Source organism: Moschus berezovskii, chromosome 4, assembly GCF_049115385.1.
Source record: "Moschus berezovskii isolate FMDL1 chromosome 4, NW_MosBer_1.0, whole genome shotgun sequence".
NCBI lineage: Eukaryota > Metazoa > Chordata > Mammalia > Artiodactyla > Moschidae > Moschus > Moschus berezovskii.
In genome coordinates this window covers 20,408,570-20,428,409 of record NC_142463.1, presented here as the reverse complement: position 1 = coordinate 20,428,409, position 19,840 = coordinate 20,408,570, and the positions used below count along the sequence as shown (strand labels likewise).

General features: G+C 43.0%; 1 protein-coding gene across 4 annotated transcripts in view; it reads right to left on the bottom strand.

Moving 5' to 3' along the window:
* MAST2 (microtubule associated serine/threonine kinase 2) overlaps window positions 1–9,474 on the bottom strand; it is a 217,028-nt gene extending 207,554 nt beyond the window's left edge. For all 4 annotated transcript variants that reach the window (XM_055404056.2, XM_055404057.2, XM_055404058.2 and 1 more), the window contains exon 1: window positions 8,939–9,474. In XM_055404056.2, the coding sequence (XP_055260031.2) occupies window positions 8,939–9,148 (210 nt within the window). In that variant the 5' untranslated portion in view covers window positions 9,149–9,474. The remainder of the gene's footprint in view (window positions 1–8,938) is intronic.
* Between the last annotated feature and the right edge of the window lie 10,366 nt (window positions 9,475–19,840).

Genomic DNA, 19,840 nt, shown 5'->3' with positions numbered 1-19,840 from the left:
CACAAAAGCCAAAAACCTCACCCTGTAAGACACTTACCCATCTGAAACTCTCCACAATTCAGCCCTCCTCTCCCCATCTTTCCCTTTTGACCTCACCTACTACTCTTCCTCTTACTCACTCTACTCCAGCCAAACTTGGGCTCCTTGGTGTTCCTCAAACAAAATTTTAGAGCTAAAGGTATGCTTCCAGCCCAAGGAGCTTTCTACCTCTACCAAGTATACTCTTCCCTCAGAATTGAAATGCCTGTTTCTTACATCCTTCAGGTCTTTACTCAAACATCTCATTCCAAAGAGATGTCTTTCATGATAATGCTATTTAAAGCCATAAAATCTCCCATCACTCTATATCCCCCTTTCCTGCTTTATTTTCTTCATAGTATTTATCACCCTATAGCACACTACATATTTTACTTATTTCTTTTATTATCTGATACAAGTGTACCATAGACAGAGTCGGTTTAATCACAGCTGGGATTTTCTCAAGTATGACAGGTATGACAGAAGGTACTGAAGGTACACACATAGGAATAATTATGATAGCCCATTTGACTCAGAAGTTAAAGTGTCTGCCTGCAATGCGGGAGACCTGGGTTCGATCCCTGGGTTGGGAAGATCTCCTGGAGAAGGAAATGGCAACCCACTCTAGTATTCTTGCCTGGAGAATCCCACAGACAAAGGAGCCTGGTGGGCTACAGTTCATGGGGTCACAAAGAGTCGGACATGACTAAGCGACTTCACTTCACTTCATGAAATATTTAGTTGGACAAGGAGGAAAGTAGAGGCATGAGGTGACCAACAATGAAAAGATGATTTAGGAAAACCAAAAATCAACAGACCAGAGGTTACAAAGAGTTTGAACAATTTTTGGAGATGAATGAATGCGAGCTACAGAAACAGAAGATGATATGAAGGTCAGAGTGTGGTAAGTTCTAAACTAAGATTTTAGAAGTGTAACTATTATTGGTAAAGATGAAATATGCCCAGTGAACATGGAAGCAGGAAGCTCAGGTTGATATCAATTTTTCCCATCAATTATTTACTATATTTCCACTTTATATAGGGTCTTCACTGTTGGCTCAGTTGGTAAAGAATCTGCCTGCAATGTGGGAGACCTGGGTTCCATCCCTGGGTTGGGAAGATCCCCTGGAGAAACAAACGGCTATCCACTCCAGTATTTTAGCCTGGAGAATTCCATGGCCTGTACAGTCCATGGGGTCGCAAAGAGTCGGACACAACTGAGCGACTTTCACTTTTACATTACCACTGTATATATGGCTATAGTGCAGAGAAAAGAGTTTGGGAGTTGACGATGAGGTACAACACTGAAACAAAAAGGCGGCCAACTATATCAGACTAACAGTGCATCATGTTTAAGTCCTGACTCCGAAGGGCGCCTAGTCTCTGCTCTCCCTGAGGACTTTTTCCTCCACCCCCAGGGCTAGCCCTTGACCCAACAACCTGGTTTTCAAACCTCTTTGGAACCCCAAGTACGTATATAGGAGAAGAAAAACAACCAATACCTGCTGATAAAAAAGATAATTACCAAGGTACCATGGGGGTTTTACCAAAAAGTACAAAGCTAGGTAGCAAATTTAGCAAAGAACCACGTAGTAACTAAGACCAGCAATGAAGGAGGCATTTGCAGTATGAAGCTGCCTCTGACAGTCCTAATCATAGGTCACCGCAAGTAACTGGGGTGGAAAAAACTTTTAAGCTGATCTTAGCCTAAGACACATCCAGTAAAACAAACACGGGAAAAATCTGTAAGGAGATGTATCCTACACCCAACAGGGAAAACTGTCCAACCTCCTTCAAACATCCCAGGCTCTCTGATCCCAGGACCTTTGATGAAATCAAATCTTCCAAAGGTAACAGGTTTTCACGATTGGCCCTTACTTACATTACTTCAGCACAAGATGGGAGGAAAGAGTTAACAAACACTCTGTATTGAAAACTCATTGTCATTCCAGAGGTCAGAATGGAGTAGGTGCGTGCTAAGTCACTTCAGTCGTGTCCAGCTCTTTGTGATCCTATGGACAATAGCCTCCCAGGTTCCTCTGTCCATGGGATTCTCTAAGCAAGAATACTGAATACTAGAATGGGTTGCCATGCCCTCCTCAAGGAGATCTTCCTGACCCAAGGATCAAACCCGAGTCTCTTATGTCTCCTCCATTGACAAGCGAGTTCTTTATCACTAGCACCCCAATGGCTCAAATGATAAAGGATCCACCTGCAATGCAGGAGACTCAGATTTGATCTCTGGGTCAAGAAGATCCCCTGGAGAAGGGAATGATCACCCACCTCAGTATTCTTGCCTGGAGAATTCCAAGAACAGAGGAACCTAGCGGGCTATACTCCATGGGGTCACAAAGAGTTGGAAATGACTGAGCAACTAAGCACACACCTTCCATTGAAAACTTAGCATGAGTACCTGCTCAATCACGTCTGATATAGCCTGTCAGGCTCCTCTGTCAATGGAATTTCCCAGGCAAGAATACTGGAGTGAGTTGCCATTTCCTTCTCAGGGATCTTCCCAATCCAAGGATCAAACCAGCATCTGCCAGCATTGGCAGGCAGAGTCTTTACTACTATGCCACCTGTAAAGCCCCTGGGAAAACTCAGAAAAATTCTCAAATGCCCATGTCTTAATCACCATGTCCTACACTGTATCCTCCACACAGCTGCCAGAGTAACCCAGGTTAAAAAACTAGTAAGACAATCCTACTCCCCTAACTTTACTCTTTTTAAGCAGATCCAACCAGTCCATTCTGCTGCTGCTGCTACTGCTGCTAAGTCACTTCAGTCGTGTCCGACTCCATGTGACCCCATAGACGGCAGCCGACCAGGCTCCGCCATCCCTGGGATTCTCCAGGCAAGAACACTGGAGTGGGTTGCCATTTCCTTCTCCAATGTGTGAAAGTGAAAAGTGAAAGTGAAGTCGCTCAGTCATGTCTGACTCATAGCGACCCCATGGACTGCAGCCCACCAGGCTCCTCTGTCCATGCGATTTTCTAGGCAAGAGTACTGGAGTGGCTTGCCATTGCCTTCTAAAGGAGATCAATCCTGGGTGTTCATTGGAAGGACTGATGCTAAAGCTGAAACTCCAATACTTTGGCCACCTCATGCGACGAGTTGACTCACTGGAAAAGACTCTGATGCTGGGAAAGGTTGGGGGCGGGAGGAGAAGGGGACGACAGAGAATGAGATGGCTGGATGGCATCACCGACTCTGTGGACATGAGTTTGAGTGAACTCCAGGAGTTGGTGATGGACAGGGAGGCCTGGCGTGCTGTGATTCATGGGGTCGCGGAGAGTTGGACACGACTGAGCGACTGAACTGAACTGAACTGAAAGATCTTCTACCATCTAGGCTCTTTTAGGCTCTAAACTCATCATCTATGCCTCCAAGTTCAAATTCCAACAATAGCAAATCAATTACAGTTTCCTACAAAATATATGGAGTTTTCCCTCTGTGTGTTTTCTGCCCTGTGCTTTTGGGCTTCCCTGATAGCTCAGTTGGTAAAGAATTCGTCTGCATTGCAGGAGACCCCAGTTCAATCCCTGGTTCGGGAAGATCCGCTGGAGAAGGGATAGGCGACCCACTCCAGTATTCCTGGGCTTCCCTTGTGGCTCAGCTGGTGAAGAATCTGCCTGCAATGCAGGAGACCTGGGTTTGATCCTTGGGTTTGGAAAATCCCCCAGAGAAGGGAAAGGCTACACACTCCAGTATTCTGGCCTGGAGAATTCCATGGACTATACAGTATACAGTCCATGGGGTCGCAAAGAATCAGACACAACTGAGTGACTTTCACTTCACTTTGACTAAACAATAACATTACAGTGCTGGATAATGATTTTCATGAAAAAATTTTGAAAATTCCTTAATGGTGCTGAGAGAATTCTAGAAAGTAAAATTGAACTCCATCTTCCTCCATCTTCAAAAATGTCTCATTTTCTTTATTTACCTATTTCTCTCTTACTACCATTATTACTCAACTCACCCAAATTCAAAATATTTGAATCATTTCCTGTTCATTCAGTTAGTAAATAATTATTGTGTCTATTGTGATAAAGGCCTTGATTACGTATTATGGTATATATAATGATGATATAGTTCCCACCCTCAATAATTTACAACTTAAAAGCAGATGTGAAATAATATAAAATGAATACAGAAGGACAGAAGTGCTATTTATGAGAGCCCAATCATAGAAAAGCAACTTCACAGAACAGTTTCTGTGGCATGAGTTAGGCCTGGAAGCTTAAGTAGCATTTCAATGGGCAAAGACTGAAAAGAAAGTTTTTCAGATAGATAACTAATTAAAATAAAAATATGAAAGTGCCAAAAGAGGAAACAAATACTTACTGAGTGCCCATTATGTACCAGTTAAAACACTAAAGGCTGGTACAGTGATGATTAAGACAGTCTCTAAGGAGTTTTTTCTCTGATGAGAGACTGACAACCAATTCGAATATTGCTCAGGATACGTTTCAAGTGCTAGCACACATCCATGTTTCTAATAAGTATTCAGAATAATAACTATGTTTCAAATACCATACTAGGCCCTAGGTATACAATAGTAAATGAAAGAGTCTGGGCCTCAAAGAACTTGCTAACAAGAGAGATAAGCTATTTCAGTAATGTATGCTACAATGGATACAAAGCAAAGTATTGGGAACCAAGAGAAGGGGCCTCTAACTGATTCTAATAAAAAGTGATGTTTCAAGTAGACCTTGAATGCCAAGGTCTTCAAACTTTATTCTATGGTATTAAAAAGCTAATGAAAGTTTCTGAAGATTAAGCAATGAATTGATCATTTAAAAATACTTATTTGCAACTCAGACAGGCAAGGAGTTCCAATCTTCTTTATTAGAATACAGTATAAATTAGAGATTAAAAGGTTAAAAACAGAGTAAACACAGTTAAGATATTACAACATCCAAGACAAAAGTTTGTAAATGGTGTAAATTAAGGTGATGACAGCACAAAGATTTGAAAGATATCATGAAGACAGAATCAGCAGAATCTGGATAAGGGGGTCAAGGAAGAGCGAAAAGACAAAGACCACGGATATAATTTCAAGTTTGAGGACTAGAGAAAGGAAAGACACAGGGAGAAGCACATTTCAAAAGAGAATAATGGAATCTATCAATATTTCAATGATACAGTAAGCCACTAATCCAGAGATTCAAGTTCTGCATCCTGTTCAGAAATTATTCCTAAATACCAGCATGGTATAACTGCATTATTCCATGTCAGGAGAAATGAAGAACAAAGTCATTTCTGATCAGCCTGGTTTTTACTCCCTGAATGAATGGAATAATCCATCCCACCTCATAACACCCAAAATTGAAATTGTTTAAGTTTTCAACAAATAATTTCAAGTCATGGAATTTCAAGGACACTATCAAATTATGAAAACCATAAATGTTAAGATCACAAATGCTGAGAGTCTAAGGTAGAAATGTTAAGGCTAGAAATGGAAATATAGAGCTAAGAAAAGAGGTCAGGCCTAGAGACTCAGATAACTTTACAAGGAGGTTCTGTGACACAATGTCATGAAAAAAGGGAACCACAGACCCTTTGGCTCAGTTGGTAAAGAATCTGCCTGCAATGTGAAGAACTGGGTTTGATCCTTGGGTTGGGAAGATCCCTTGAAGAAGAGCATAGCAACCCACTCCAGTATTCTTGCCCGGAGAATCCCCATGGGGTCACAAAGAATCGGACACAACTGAGCTACTAAGCATAGCACACAGACCCTACTCCATATCCTAAGTACTTGCCATGAATAGGGTAAGCCTGTTAAAAAACAAAATACAATTAAGAAAAAAACCTGTGGACTTCCCTGGTGGTCCAGTGGTTAAGAATCCACTTGCTAATGCAAGAGGCATGGATTCGACTCGTGTCAAAGGGAAACTAAGCCAGTGTGCCACAACTACTGATCCAGCACTCGCAACTACTGAGCCTTCACGTCACAACTAATGAAGACCACATGCTCTAGAGCCCATAAGCTGCAACTACTGAAGCCCATGTACCCTGGAGCCTGTGCTCTGCAACAAGATAAACCACCGCAATGAGAAGCCCGTGCTCGGCAACTATGAAGTAATCCCCACTCCCAGCAACTGGAAAAAAGCCTGAGCAGCAACAAAGACCCAGCACAACACAACCAAAAGTGAGTAAATAAATAAAATTTTAAAAACAAAGGATAAAAGAAAAAAGCTGGGAATTCTCTGTTGGTTCAGTGGTTAGGACTCCCTGGCCAGGAAACTAAGATCCAAGCCTCAGCAGGACCAGAAAAAAGAAAAATAAAAAAACTAAGGACAGAGAGGAAACGTATCCTCAAGGAACATACTGAGGACAGCGACAGAAAACAGAAAAACAGACCCAAGAAGCAGTCAGAGAAACAGGAGTAGAAAAGACATTACGACAAAAGAGAAGAAAACATCAAAAGAAACACATGGTCAAGAGTGACCAATAGTTCACAGAGGTCAGAGAAGAGGGAGGTTATCAGATTTAGTCATTTTAAGGTCCCCAGGATTGCTGCAAATCTTTCCATATAATTCTTTCACAATGAAAACTTTTCACAAATAGCCACACACTATTTTTCAACTTAAAAAAAGGAAGTTTTAGCATCTATCATGGTACATTTACACAAGGGAAAACTATACAGCAGTGAAAAAGAACAAGATTTTTCTAAAAGAAAAAACATAGATAAATCTTACAGACATAGCTGAATGAAAGAGTACAGTCATAAAAGATTTTAGCTGAATGATTTAATTTATATGAAGTTCAGAAGAGGCAACACTAATCCATGGTGATAGAGGTTGGGTGAGTGGTTACCTCTAGAGATGGGTAATACCTGGGAGAAAACACAAAGGCACATTCTAGGATACTGAAAATGTTCTACATCTTTATCTGAGGAGTGGACACATAGGTGTATTCATTCTGTAAAAATTCATGGGCTGAATGAACCTTTGATTTGCACTCTGTAGTCACATCACAATTAAAAAGTAAATAAACAAACATACAAGTTACTGATGACCTTGGAGAAGGAAATGGCAACCCACTCCAGTACTCTTGCCTGGAAAATCCCATGGATGGAAAACCCTGGTAGGCTACGGTCCGTGGGGTCGCAGAGTCGGACATGACTGAGCGACCTTACCTTACCTTACCTTACCTTGAAGACATCAGTTTGGGAAGAGTTTATGTGTAAAAGCCAAATATACGAGGAATGTATACAAGGTGAAGAAGCTGAGACAGTGAACTGTTGCTGTTCAGTCACTCAATTGTGTCCAACTTTTTGCAACCCCATGGACTGCAGCACACCAGGCTTCTCTGTCCTTCACCATCTCCTGGAGTTTTCTCAGACTCCTGAATATAAACTCATTTTTCAAGAAGGTTGCTGGTTAGCAAAAATGAGATTACAAAGTAGCTTAAGCAGGTTACAAAACTCAGGGAAATCCTGTTGCTTTGTTTTTATTTGAGGTATAAGACAACAGGGTGTACAGAAGATAAGAGGGAATGAAATAAAAAACATAGAGAAATTAGCCTGGAAGAGGATAAATACTTCCTTCTTTGAGATTTAAAAGGATGAGTGAACACAGAAATCCTGAGATAAAGGGGAAGAAATCAAGTAACCTTGAACTCTTCAGTGAAGCACTGGATAAGGTAAATTGGACCAGGTAAACTGAGTCAGGAAAGGACCTGGGTTTTAAGTACATTTTAAAATGTTTTGAATAGGAACTGCAGAGAATATAAAAGACAAGGTTGAGAGAGAAAATTACAGTAAGAGGACAACGCTCAGCGCCCTGAAAGTAAAGGCAAAGACAGCAATAGCACAGTCCACTCAGCACTGGGTGGAGAATACAAGATAAAAAACCAGCAGCGGGGGAAAGTCCAAGTGCTAACATGTGCATCACTGAGACTATATAATAATGATGTCTATGGAAAATAATTATTTAACATACGGGAAAGGTCTCCTGTTAGGCAGGAGACCTAACAGGACCCTTCAAATCTCCAAAGATTAAGTCAGTAGGGTCTTGAATAGTATGTGCAAAAGGGAAGCTGTCACTGGAGACCATTACTACAGTACATTTTTCTGTAAATCCCACAAGATCAAGGACCATGCACGTACTCACTGAACTTCCTACAGCTACTAATGACAACTTCTCCTCCCTGATAAAACTGACCTTTATCCCCTACTTCTAAATAACCCACACTTGATTACTAAATTAATATATAAACACATCCTGTCCATTCAGAAACTCCACGAACGTTTTGCATTTCTATGTTTTCCCACTAAGATATTTTCAGTGGTAAACTCCTATAAGGCAGAGACTCAATTTATGAATTCTCTGCTCACAGTACTGCCTTGGGATTGCACACATGCATCCCCAAAGCACATGTTTTAAAAAGTGCTTTCTCGTGAAATGGATCATTACTGGAGAGAACTTTAACAGACTATAAGGATGGCCAAACCAGAGAAAGCTTAGGAATGACATTTTTTCACAACTGTCAAGGCAACCTCGAGAAAATAAGATAACATTTCCTATATCACACTGACTGTCCCTACCTTACACTTTTTGCCCCTCTGGATAATTCCTCCATACCCCTTTAGTAAGCCTATTCTTTGCACTTCATTCACTCCCAGCCCACATTCCGGCGTCCCCTCTTTTCCTCCAGAACCCTTTACCTCAAACGCCCATTTTTCATCCCTACTCTCTCATTTCCCATTCAATCCCAGGCTAATACTTCATTTCTCCACTCCCCATTTTTCTGCCTCTCCAGACCTCCCATTCCTCCTGCCCAACTTCAGTTCAGTCCCCACCCCTTCAACTCCCCCAGCCCAAATCTTCCCGCCCGAGATAGCCCTCCCCCATCGGTCCCATTCAGGCTCCCCCTCCCCATCCTTTCCCTCCGAGATCCCGGCCAGCCCTACCTGCTCCCTGACTTCGGGCCCTGCGGGCCCGGTCCGCTCCTCCAGTCGCTGCCTCCCGGGCGGCGCTCGCCGGCGCGGGGGCAGGGGCAGGGGCAGAGGCTGGGGCTGGGGCAGCTCCGCCGCCCGCTGAGCCCCATCCTCCCGGCCGGCTGCCGGCGGCAGCGGCGGCGGCGGCGGCTGCGGTCGATCGCGGCAGCGGCTCCGCTTCATATCTGCGGCTGGGCCCTGCGGGCGTCAGCGCCGCGACTGTCCCGGCCCCGCACAGCCCCGGGCCGCAGCGCTGCCGCGCCAACCACCTCCCGCGGCCACCATGGCCCGGCGGGCACCCGAAGCCACCGACCCCAGCCCGCAGCTCCTCCGCGCTTTCTGGGGCCTCAAGGGCCGCGGCCTCCTCGGCGCTCCTTACGCAGGCGGCAGCATCGCCGCAGCCTCGTCCTGTCCCACCCGGCACACGCTAGGCTGGTCACCCGCCGCCGCCGCCGCCGCCGGCTCCACAGCCAGCCGCCCGCCGGCCCGCCCGCCTGCCTCTGGCCGGGCCCCGCCCCTCCCTTCTCCTCGCGCGCGCGCGCACCGGGAGCCCGCCCGCCACCTCCGGCCGCGCGCCGTCTCCCGCGCACGCGCCAGCGAACGGTCGCGAGAGACCCGCCCTTGGCCCCACCGCGTGGTGTGTGAGGGAGGGGGCGGAGAGCGGAAGGGGGCGGGGCCCCGACGCGCCTGTGGTAGCCGCGGACGATTCATTGATTCTTTCATTCTTCCATTCATGAAATTGTGTGCCAGGCCAAGCTAAGTGGTGCGGATCTAAAATGAATTAGAACTGATCAACGTCCTCAAGGATGTAGGTGGAGATGGACCAGGAGCAGCAAGAAGATAAAGGAGACAACTAGTGAACAGAACACGAATGCATGCCTTTTTGTTAAGCACCTTCCAACCAACTGTCATCTGATCGTCACATCACACTTTGAAGGCAGGTCTGTTCATTCTCCTGTTACAGATAAGAAGACCGACGAGAAGTGACATGCACCAGGTCACTGAGCAAGCTAGACAGAACTCAAATTCTGACTTTTCTGCCTCTTTCCACGGTTTCCTGCTGCTTCCAAACAGTAAGAAGGTTGTGGAAAGTCCTATAAAAAAGGAAGAAGCAATAGATTCCTTCAAGGGGAAAGGGAAGACAAGCTTCCAGAACATCGCCATGATTCCCCACTGACAATGAAGTCATTACGTTATAGCCTAGTCCAGCCTGGCCACCGCGAGTCCAGCTGTGGCCTGGGCAGCTCAGCCTGCCACTTTCAGTGACTCATCTGCTCAGCAACGTGGCTGTAGCTCAGCCCTGTCTGGCCTCCTCCTTCTGGCTTCAGCTGGTCTGCCACAGCACTGTATTTTTCCTCTTTTGACTTGACGGGAATGCTTTCACAGAAGCATTTCCTTAAGGGGTCACCCTTTTTTTCCTGAGCCTCCTCCCTGAACCTTTTCTGAAAGGTAGTAATAACTAACATTATAGCAAAACTACTGGATACCAGACAGTGTGCATTCAATTCACACATATGTGAACAAGACGTAAGTTGTATTATTTCCAGTTTACAGTTGAGGAAACTGAGGTTCAAATTACATATAATGCTCACTATGACACAGCTAATAAGTGCAGAGCCAGGACTCAGACCAAGGTCTATCAGATATCAGAGCCTACACACACAACCAATGTATTCTACAGCCAATCGTCAATCTGCTACTTGTATTCCCTGTTTCAGTTTCTCACCACCATCCACCCCTCATTGCCTCAACCAGAAACCTAGAAGTCATCCTATACTTCTTTCCTCCCCCTCCTGTCCCCACATCCACTTAATAAACAAGTCTTGCTTCTTCTGTAACCTTACCATCTCTCCAATCTGCCTCCTCCTTCCATCCTACTAGTACTACCTCACTTCAAGTCTTATCTTCTCTCACCTACTTGACTAGAAAGACTTTCTAACTAATTCATCTACATCCAGACCCATCCTCCAATTCAAACCCATCCTCCAATAAGCCTTTACAAGAATCTTCAAAAAACATGTTACTTTCTTGCTTAAAACAGTTAAATAGGTTTCCATGACCTCCAAGATGAAGTCTACCACTGAGCTTAGTATGATTGGCAAGGACATCTGAAATCTGGTCTCTGTCTATGCCACCTTCTCCTACTAATTCCTGTGTGTGTGTGTGTTTAATTGCTCTGTCATGTCCGACTCTTTGCAACCCTATGGACTGTAACCCACCAGATTTCTCTGTCCATGGGATTCTCCAGGCAAGAATACCAGAATGGGTTGCAATTTCTTCCTCCAGGGGATCTTCCTGACCCAGGGATAGAACCCACATCTCCTGCATTGTCAGGCAGATTCTTTATCATTGAGCCACCTGCAATTATTTATAGTTATGCTAACTGTTTGGGCTTCCCTTGCCGCTCAGCTGATAAAGAATCCACCTGCAATGTGGGAGACCTGGGTTTGATCTCTGGTTTGGGAAGATCCCCTGAAGAAGGGAAAGGCTACTGACTCCAGTATTCTGGCCTAGAGAATTCCATGGACTGTATAGTCCATGGGGTCACAAAGAGTCGGACACGACTGAGCGACTTTCACTTTCACTGTGCCAACTGTTTATATTTCCATGCATGTACAGAGTCTGACACATTCTCGGTTACAAACAGAAACACACTCTGATTACCCTAAGGGGGAATTATTAGAAGACTATATGGAGGGATTCACAGAACAGAGATTGGAGGATCAGGCTTATGAAACTAGCAGGAAACAAGGAACCTCTCCAGAGAACACACTAGAGACAATTTTGGGACAGTGCTGTCACCAGTGCTCCCATACCACCACCAGTCAATGTGCTGCTACCACATACTTGTACAAACGGATTCTAACCTTTTCTTCTCTCTAATTGCATCATCATTCCAGATTCACAATCTCTGGCAAGAGAATTCCCTGACTCAGCCTTGGCAACTTAGGGACCAGAGCTCTACTTCAACCGCTTCCCTTCCACTACAGGACTGGGAAAATCAGTGTGGCACATACACTGTAAGGTTGCCCTCATGATCCACCGCCTCTCCAGTTTAACCCTTTGTGTGATCCCCTTCTCTTGAGGTGGGTGAAACCTGTGACTTGCTTTTAGATAACAAAGATGGTATGATATCACTTTTGTGATTATATTATATTACATTGTATAAGACTTTTTTTTTCTTTTTTCTATTTTTGTATAAGACTCTGTCTTGCTAACAGACCCACTCTCATTTTCATTCTAATGGCTTGAAGAAGCAAACTACCATGTTCTGAACTGCCTATAGAGAAAGTCATGTGGCAGGAAATTGCAGGCAACCTCTAGAAGCTATGGGCAACTCTGGCCAAGAGCCAGCAGAAAAACAAAACAAAGGAACCTACAACTACAAGGACATTAATTCTACCAACAACCTGAGTGAGCTTGAAAGCAAACTTCTCCAGATGACAACATAGCCCACCCATATCTGGACTCACAATACACAGATACTGTGAGATAAATGTGTATTATTTTAAACTAATAAGTTTATGGTAATTTATTACCCAGTAATAGAAAACTAATACACTCAGATACTTAGTTTCTCAGCCTCTTATCTGTCAGAGATGGCCATGTGGCACTGTCTGGCCTGAGTCCATTCTTAGTCCTATCTTCCCCAGTTTAATAAATGACAAGCCAATATTTTTTTCAGTTTCTCAGGCCAAAACCTCAGAATGATACTTGAATATTTTCTTTCTCACACATTTCACATCCATTTCACTAGCAAATTCTATGCTAGCCGAATTAAGATAATGTTATGATCATCTGGGAGAGAGGTGATGATGACAAGTACTAAGAAAGTGGTAGTCCTGATGAAAGAAAGTGAATGAATTTTAGACAGACTCAGAAAGCAGAAACAATAGGAACTGTTGATTCATCTGGGTAGAGACAAAGAAAGAATATTTGAGAATAATTTCCAAGATTCTGGCTTGGACAACTGATATAGGGAACAGTAAAGAAGTTTGAAGGAGATTATGATTGATCATTTAGATGTATTTGCTGTTAAGTACTGGTGAGATATCTATGGGAGGATGTACAGTGAACTATTGATTAAATTGGTTTAGAGCCCAGAAGTGAGAGCTACCAGTAATTAGATGTATAGCAAATACAAACTGCTCAATAATCTTGGGGTCATATGTGTGATGACATTCTTTTCTCTTTTCTAGTTAGTCACTCAGGCCCCTCATGTCAAGTTATCAGGAAGTCTAGTATCTCCTCCTTAATTGTTTAAGAACTCCAAAGTTCCTACATAGTTTAAAAGGTAAGGATGGTAGTTGTCTATTGTTATATAATAAACTATCTCAAAATGTGTGACTTAAAACAACAAGCATTTATTTAGCTGACAATTCTGTAGATCAGCTGGGTGGTTCTTATGGCCTGGACCAGTTTAGCTGATCACTGCTTGGCTTGCAAGTGCATCTGCAGTTAGCTGAGGATTGATGGGTGGCTAGATAATCTAGAATGGCCTTTCTCAGACATCTGGCAGTTTTCAGGCTGTTGGCCATAGCAGTGGAGCCAACTAAGTCACATATCTCATCATCCAGCAGACTAACTTGAATTTCTTCACATGGCAGCGGTAGAAGGGTCCCAAGAACAGAAAAAAATCAGCAAGCCTCAATGTGAAAGCACTTTTTAAGTCTTCCTTGGTGTTGCATTGGCAATTGTGCCATTGCCAAAACAAGTCATAAATCACAAAGCAAGTTGTTGCCAAAGCAAGTCATTGTGGAAAGGGACTAAAGTTACATGGCAAGGGGTTACGGATTCAAAGAGAAGAGTGTAGCTGTCTTTGAAATTCTACTCCAGGAAGATCAGTACAGTTTCCACAGTAGCATCATTGTATCCTGGGACCATGTTATGATGTGAATATCTGTGTCCTCCCAAAATTCATATGTTAAAGTCCTACCTTCCAAAGTGGCTATGTTTGGAGATCAGACCCCTGAGGAAGTAATCAAGGCTAAATGAAGTCATAAGGTTGGGGACTGGATCCAACAGGAGTACTATCCTTGTAAGAGGAGATAGCAGAGGGTGCTTGCATCACACCCCACCCTGTGCACATATACACAACAGGACGTGTGACTGTACCTACAAGCCAGGAAGAGAGCTTGCACCAGAGAATCAATCAGAATCTTGATCTTGGACTTTTAGCCTCCAGAACTGTGAGAAAATAAATTTCTATTGTTTACACCACCCAGTCTAATGTGTTTTTCTTTTTTCTTTTTGGCTGCTCCTTGGCAACTTACAGGATTCTACTTCCCCAACCAGGGATCCACCCTGGCCCAAGGCAGTGAAAGTATTGAGTCCTAACCACTGGACCACCACAGAATTCCATAAGGTACCTTGTTATGACAGCCCAAGCAGATTATTACAGACCACATAACAAGGTCCTTCCAGTTCAACAAAGTTTTCTGAGAGAAGACAAGCCCATTCCCTTGGTGCCCAGCTCAGCCAAAGATGCCCAGGTCACAGTTCCCACAACTGAAGTGCTTAGTGGTATATGTTTCCTATTTCCAGACGCAGCACAGTCAATCACCAGGGAAGCAAGCAGGCCCAGGACAAGTTTCCCAAGGAGCTCACATCCTAGGGATCTGTAATTCTTCCTCTTAAACACTCAAAAGCGAAGGTATCTAATTATGCCCCTTTCCCTAGGCAATGATTGCTTGCTAATCCTCCTAAGGGAAGATACTCCTATGTTTCTAGGGGCCAAGTTGTCATTACATACCCTCTTGGAAAAGGCTGTTTTCAGTGATACTAACATTCTCTACTCTTCTGTGAAAGACTTCCTAGGAGATTCAAAGGGGCCCACATTACTCTTTCTAAGTTAACTGCAAAAATTCCTTACTACAATTATGGCAAAAACACACTTGTCGCCAAATATCCATTCTTCCCTTTTCATATTAGTATACATATACCACCTAGAACAAAGAAAATTTCCAGCCTTCTTTGTGGCTGAATGAATGTAACCAGGTAACTAAGCTCTGACCAATGAGCTGTGAACATGAGCGTAACCTTTGAACTACACTCTAAAAGGGAAAAGTCATGTCTTTCTTGTCTTCTTTTTTCTCCTTTCTTCTAGGTTGTTGCTTGGAAAGTGGTCATGGTAGTAACCTATCTTGGACCACACAGATAAGAAAACATCTAAGGGAGGGTAATGCAACAATGTAGAAAGATCCAAGATAATCTAATGGATCAGACCTGCCATTCTTGCCCCCTGTAGCATTATGTGAGAGAGACATATACCTCTATCTTCAGTTCAGTCGCTCAGCCATGTCCGACCCTTTGCAACCCCATGAATCACAGCACGCCAGGCCTCCCTGTCCATCACCAGCTCCTAGAGTTCACTCAAACTCATGTCCATCAAGTCGGTGATGCCATCCATTCATCTCACTCTCTGTCGTCCCCTTCTCCTCCTGCCCCCAATCTTTCCCAGCATCAGAGTCTTTTCCAGTGAATCAACTCGTCGCATGAGGTGGCCAAAGTATTGCAGTTTCAGCTTTAGCATCAGTCCCTCCAATGAACACCCAGGATTGATCTCCTTTAGAATGAACTGGTTGGATCTCCTTGCAGTCCAAGGGACTCTCAAGAGTCTTCTCCAACACCACAGTTCAAAAGCATCAATTCTTCGGCAATCAGCTTTCTTCACAGTCCAACTCTCACATCCATATATGACCACAGGAAAAACCATAGCCTTGACTAGATGGACCTTGGTTGGCAAAGTAATGTCTCTGCTTTTTAATATGCTATCTAGGCTGGTCATGACTTTCCTTCCAAGGAGTAAGCGTCCTTTAATTTCCTGGCTGCAATCAGCATCTGCAGTGATTTTGGAGCCCAAAAAAATAAAGTCTGACACTGTTTCCACTGTTTTTCCATCTATTTCCCATGAAGTGATGGGACCAGATGCCATGATCTTCTTTTTCTGAATGTTGAGCTTCAAGCCAACCTTTTCACTCTCCTCTTTCACTTTCATCAAGAGGCCTTTGAGTTCCTCTTCACTTTCTGCCATAAGGGTGGTGTCATCTGCATATCTGAGGTTATTGATATTTCTCCCAGCAATCTTGATTCCAGCTTGTACGTCTTCCAGCCCAGCATTCCTCATGATGTACTCTGCATATAAGTCAAATAAGCACGATGACAATATACAGCCTTGACGTACTCCTTTTCCTATTTGGAACCAGTCTGTTGTTTCATGTCCAGTTCTAACTGTTGCTTCCTGACCTGCATACAGGTTTCTCAAGAGGCAGGTCAGGTGGTCTGGGATTCCCATCTCTTTCAGAATGTTTCACAGTTTATTGGGATCCACACAGTCAAAAACTTTGGCATAGTCAATGAAGCAGAAATAGATGTTTTTTTTGCAACTCTCTTGCTTTCTCCATGATCTTCAGTTACTGTAATTTGGAGTATCTGATACATGTAACTAAACCTCCATCATCATCACTTAATATGATGATTATTGGTACCTGTTTTGCTAGAGCTGATGGATCCAAATGTAACCTCAAGCAGGGCACCAGCTACAGATGGAAACTGAAGCCCTATTAAATACATTAGAATATACTCGGCAATAAAGAAACAGGACTCTTAGGAAATTTGGAACTGGAAGCATCTCTAGGACCCTCAGCAACAGGAATGTAGGGCATTTTACTCTATGCTTTGTCATTACCATGACTAAGTTTCTCTCTTGATCTCTGCTTTAATTCATGTGTCTTTTTGCTTTTCCTCCCAGAAGTAACCACCTTATTTATCCTCTGTTATGTATTACTGCTTTATATCATCACTTCTAGCTACTAATATTTTCTTTTTCTCTTTTTAAGTGCTGCAGATCCCGGTCCAGAGGTGGCTGGTCGCAGCCTGCGCTCGTGCGGATCCCCGGAACCTCCGTGCGCCAGGCCACCGGCATCGGCTTCGGGGCGGAGTTTGCAACTCACCTGAAAGTTGCACGGAACTGGGCGCTGCCCAACCCCTGGTCCAATATTTTCTATTTAGGCAAAATTTTTATCTTGGTCATTGCCTCTTTTGTGCTAACTGGACTCTTTATGAAATTTTAAAAACTTTGTTTATTGCTTCTAATGTCCGATTCATTCCCTGTTTTCTAATTCATTTGTCTAAGGATGAGAAACTAAGTGGCCAAACTTTACCTGTCAAGTTACTTTAATAGCTGCTGGGTAACCTACACATTAGTTAGGGGTGTGCTGTGCTGCTGCTGCTAAATCGCTTCAATTGTGTCAGACTCTTTGCAACCCTATAGACTGTAGCCTACCAGTCTTCTCTGTCCATGGGATTCTCCAGGTAAGAATACTAGAGTGGATTGCCATGCCTTCCTCCAGGGAATCTTCCCTATCTCCAGGGATCAAACCCATGTCTCTTGTGGGTTTTTTACCACTAGCACCACCTGGAAGCCCCAGTTAGGAGTACCTTCCTGGTTTAATTAGCAATGTCAAGGAATTGGGAAGATGGTATCATGTGGAACAGAACGTGATAGCTTAGGACTATTTGACAGAGGTGTGGGAGAGAGAATTTTCCATAAAGAGGGATGGTAGACTTGTCAGGAACTATGAGTGACGTCTTCAATGGGTATACTGAAGGGGAATAAAAGTGGAGACCAGAAATCTCTTAAGAGTATATTCCAAAGGAACAGGTAAAAGTGATCAGGTACTTGTTAGAGTTTTATAATAGTAGAGCTAGAGAGAAAGGGATAAAGTGAAGAAATTTTAACTTCTGTACAATTTACAGGGTTTGATGAATAGCCAGAGAGGGAAAATGAGCAAATGGAATGAATCAGGGATGATATTCAGGATTATGGTTTAAATAACCAGATGGACAGTGGTGTCTTTCACTGTCCTAGAGAATACTGAAGAAAGAACAAGTTTCATACTTTTATTTACACATCAATTCACACATTCAACAAATATTTGCTTAATCTTTCATGGAAGAGAAATATCGAACAAATGAATTCAAAAACTTTACAAAGAAGTACAGTTTGGGGACATGTTGATTTTGTGGTATCTATGAGATAAACAGGCTTCTCTGGTGGCTCATGGGTAAAGAACCCGCCTGCAACACAGGAGATGTGGGAGATGCAGTTTGGATCCCTGAGTCGCAAAATTTCTCTGGAAAACGAAAAGGCAAACCATTCCAGTGTTCTTGCCTGGACTCAGGAGCCTGCCTGTCCATGGGGTCACAAAGAGTCGGACACAGTTGAGAGACTGAGCATGCATGCACACATGAGATAAACAAGATGAATTATGGATCTAAAGTTCAGGGAGTGCTCTCAATATATATATAATATATATATATATATATTATACATTCGTTTTCAGAATGAAAATTACTAACAGGCAAATGCTCACAACATTCTCTCCCACCCCTGAGTTTTCCCCTGGTCAAGAGAGTTCTTTGGATGCCAGACTGCTTCTTTGGGCTTGGGAATTCAGGATAAGGAGAATGATAAATAGGAAGAATAAGTAAAGGGATAAAAGAAGTAGAACTTAGTTCAAGAAGCTGAGTCAATCTACATGGGAAGAAGGGGAGGAAAAGGAGAAAAGTAGAAGGAAGACAGGGAAGCAGACAGAAGAAAACAGGCTGTGTGGGTAGGAAGGAGTATTGTGAGTATAAGGGAAGTGCATAGGAGAGGAAGAGGAGCTGTAATGAGTATTGCTACAAATCCTCTTCCCAGTTCCCAAGCAATGCTTGCAAAGGACTTCTGTCATTTTGAAGTTATTTTTGGTTGCTGAACTGTGAACTTCTCTAAATACGATTCCATACAAGGTTGAGCCATGTTGCCCTCCCTTATTCATGATCAGGTACTTATCAGAGTTTTATAGTAGTAGGGCTAGAGAGAAAGGGACCGACTGAAGAAATATTAATTTCTGTACAATTTTAAAATTAAAGTTATTAAAATTTGCTTTAAAATTTGGGAGCAGTAGATGGAAATTGAAGTTGTGGAGATATATATATATGCTCAGAATATCTGATTGAAGAAAAAGATTAAAAGAGTCTAGGATGGAGCCAAATATTTAAGGTTCAGAGAATGAATGAAAAGTTGGTAATGAAAAGTGAGAAAGCCTACAGGTTTTAAAACATGTTAAACTCCATCATTGCAAACATATGGAAGGTTCAGACTAACTCTGAGCCTTAAAAATTCAGAGCACAAATATTACAATATGTGGCAACATGAAATAATATATATTATTATTATATATATATAAAATTGATGTTGAAAAATAGGTAAAGAAATTGGATTTCCTCATCTTTTCCCATTAGGAGAGCAAAAGAGATAGTTTAAAGCTAATAAAAGAGACAGAAGTTTATTTTAAGGTTCTTTAAAGGTATATAGATAATCTTCAGGAGAACTTTTTTTAAAATAATGTTTGTCACTAAAATTACATGTTAAAGGGGAAGGTAAGAAAATGAAAAGTGAAAGAATAGTAATTTTGTCATTGCTGAGAACAGAAAGTTAATAGATAAAGTCTCAAGAAATATAAGAAAATGTTACAATTATAAAGGCAACCACTGGAAGAACTAAAAACTAACTACAGACTTCCAAGTTAGCAGAAGGTACATGCAACAAAGCAAATATAAAACATATAGTAAAGTTTTTTTTTAAAGGTCATTATCTTAAAAAATACTTTGGCCACCTCATGCGACGAGTTGACTCACTGGAAAAGACTCTGATGCTGGGAAAGGTTGGGGGCGGGAGGAGAAGGGGACGACGGAGAATGAGATGGCTGGATGGCATCACCGACTCTGTGGACACGAGTTTGAGTGAACTCCGGGAGTTGGTGATGGACAGGGAGGCCTGGCGTGCTGTGATTCATGGGGTGGCGGAGAGTCGGACACGACTGAGCGACT